The 3,061-nt window shown below is 39.4% G+C and overlaps 1 protein-coding gene across 1 annotated transcript in view; it reads left to right on the top strand.

Moving 5' to 3' along the window:
- Positions 1-2,206: 2,206 nt before the first annotated feature.
- The window catches only part of LOC103582841 (olfactory receptor 491-like), a gene marked incomplete at its 3' end in the record, with an annotated part of 6,430 nt that continues 5,575 nt past the window's right edge, over positions 2,207-3,061 (top strand). Inside the window, exon 1 of the mRNA XM_008564322.1 lies at positions 2,207-2,300. Within this exon, the coding sequence (XP_008562544.1) occupies positions 2,207-2,300 (94 nt within the window). The remainder of the gene's footprint in view (positions 2,301-3,061) is intronic.

Raw genomic sequence — 3,061 nt, 5'->3', positions numbered from 1 at the left:
ATAAACAGTCTACCATGTAGCACCAGTCCATGAAGTACATTTTGAGTAACAGTGGACTGTGCTTTTTCTGCTTTCACATATTGCTCCATCTCTTACTCTCCACGACTTGATACCCTTAGCTAAGGGGTCTGTTTTGTCTACAGAGATGAAATTAGCACATTGATAGCACTGCTACTGGTCTCCATCCCCAGCCAAATTTCTATTCCAACAATTCTTTTTCCAAGTCTGTGGACAAAGCTTCCATCAAAATTCTTGCAAATATGCTCCATGTTAGCATCTGACTATCTATTTATGCTGTCTTCCCTAAACAACCCCTTGATGAAAAGTTAATCACTTGTTTTTCTATATTTTTGAAGCAACTCCTACATGCTGTCATTGTGCCACTTAGTGATCACACTATGTGATAAATTCCGTCTGGGTTGAGGTTTATTTTGTTATGTTTTGTTTTGTGCTTTGGAGAGCAGGGACTCAATTTAGGTAGGTTGATGGTTTGAATAAACCAGCGATTAAACAAATGATGGGCTTGGTCTTAACATCTTATGCCTTATGGTGCACTGGCCACTGCTACTTTCCAAAAAGTCTAATAATTCAAATTAGTGCTGAAGATAAGTTGAGTAGGTTGCAGATCTATTGACACACATAGTTATGAAGATTTGGGAAACTGCTTCTTCTTATTATGGTGTTGCAATCCTCTCTGCTTCTTGATAATTTAAGTACGTTTAAATAGAACTGACAAAGTGAGGAATTTTGATGATTTTATGTTGAAGAACATGTTCCCATTTAGAGTCAGACAATCATAGAAGGGACATGGGTAAATGTATGATGCAAGAAGTAAAGGAATTTGGCCTTGAGCAAAACTTGAGGTTAGACAATGATGGTTGTGTACAGCAAAAAAAAAAAAAAAAATCACTTTGACATGCCTCTGCTTACTGGAACTTGTCAAAGAGCTGTAGGAATGATGGACCTCAATGTTAACCCTTAAGGCATATAAAGGAAGGTGAGGTATTTGGGGAATGAATTGAGTCAAGTCTCTAAGACACTTGGCTTATTGCCTGCTGCCTAAATGGAAGTTCAGTACTTATATGCCTCAGAAGACTGTCTTGAATTTCTCTGTTGAATGGTGGGAAGAAAGGAGTTCCAAGACACTTAAATAACGACCAATCTTGTGTACATAGAATTCTAGACAGAATTATGCTGAGTTTATTTCCTGCCCCTAAATGGTCACTAAGTCAAAGTAATAATTTTCTTTCTTACTATTTCTTCCTTCAACACCAATGTTCCTTTTCAATTTCATTCAAAGGTTATTTTAATTGGAAAATATTCTGGCATCATCATACTGAGCCCAGTTTAGCGGAGAATCTAATCGTTTTGAATGTTGGACATGCTTCTGAGAAACCAAGAACTCTCTGCTTTACTTTCATTTGACGAGGGAGAAGGGATTCCAAAGGACACTATAGCATATACATGCTCCTTTGGGAAGGGCCAGACAAGCCTTAATGAGTCACCTGGTTCCACAAGTCATTTTTGTACGACAAACCCAAGGACCTGTTCCTTGAAGGGGAAGCAATACAGCCCTAGGGAATTTGCTGTGTTCTATCAGTCTTCCAGTCTTTCCTACCACACAAATATATACACCTTCATCCTCACAGCATGTACGTAATTATTTTCCCTGTCTGAGGGGAGCACTAAATCGTTCACATTGTACATACTCAGCCCCCAGCCACCTACAAAACTAAATGAAAAACATCTACTTTATAAAGTTCTCTGGAATTCATAATCAACAATTCCGGCTGTGAAAGGTGAGTTCGATAGTCATGGATTTTAAAATAATTTACATTTTTATTTGTTCAATGAGAAATTAAAAATAAAGAACTATTCTCACCAACCTTAGCTCTTTACCCTGGTAGAATCTGTGGCCTCAGCAAAAGATGAACTATGAAGTCATCACTCAAGGCACACCCAAACCAGGCTTTCTTGAATCCCCAGGAACAATGTGGATGGTCCGCAGCAGCCAAAGCCATTGCTAAGCTTGTGTTACTAAGAGTATGAAAAGGCAATCAAGAAAATTCGCCTGATACTCAGCCTGGATGAGGTTCACACTCCTTTCCCTTTATTCATCATCAAACTGACCAATGCATTGAGGGAAAGGATATTTATGTAGTCAGAATCCCTGATCCAGGTAAGCAAGCATGAATGGGCTGTCAAAATGGGGAGCTCTAGAAAGGACCTTAGGTGTTCAGTGGAGAGGAAGGGAAGGACAAGTTGTCATGTTAGATATCTTATTGGCATAGTCCAGAGCTAAGAAGGCACCAGCTATTGTACTTCCTGTCTTATTTTGGATTTGTGGTGAAAATCCCTTGACATGCATTGAAAGAAAAATTGTACTTCTAATCAAAAATTGAATAATTGAGAATCTACCAATACTTCAGTTTTACTTAAGGAAAGTTAGTTTCTTAGCCCTGATGTATGACAAAACACCTCTGGGTACGCTACAGATATTATTTATTTTATTCTTACAACAAAGCTCCATTATAAGGGCATTTTTTCCCATTTCACAAATGCAGAAACTGAGATTCAGAGTAAGTGCCATGTGCAAGTTAACACAGGTGGCCAGGGGAGGCCCAGGATCTGACTGTGTGACTCCAGTCTCCATGACTCTGCTGTCAGCACAGACTGAAGCTCACAGCATGTGCACAATGAAAGTAGGGTTGGCCCCACTAAACCCCCTTGAGCCGGAAGGCAAAGAGCGCTAGTACTGCACTGTGTTTGATCCCATTCCTCAGACCAGAGTATGCTCAGAAGCTGACAAAGAGAATTGTAAGGGATTTGAAAAGTATGTCATAGGCGGAATGGCCAAAGGGATTATGGATGGTTAATTTTAGAAAAGGGAAGGTAGTGGAGACCCCATAGCTGTATCCAAATGTTTCAGCGTTTTTATACAAAAAGGAAGTGGTTTGTAGCATTAAGTCCTGGGCACCAATTGATAAGATTAAACAGATTTTTTTTTTTTTTGTCTTTTTTATCTTTTTCCATGTCCGGCAACGGATCGCAACCCTCAGTG

Source organism: Galeopterus variegatus, unplaced genomic scaffold, assembly GCF_000696425.1.
Source record: "Galeopterus variegatus unplaced genomic scaffold, G_variegatus-3.0.2 Scaffold18127, whole genome shotgun sequence".
In the NCBI taxonomy this organism is placed as follows: domain Eukaryota; kingdom Metazoa; phylum Chordata; class Mammalia; order Dermoptera; family Cynocephalidae; genus Galeopterus; species Galeopterus variegatus.
Note: the sequence above shows the minus strand (reverse complement) of the source record. Positions and strands in the feature narration are given on the sequence as shown.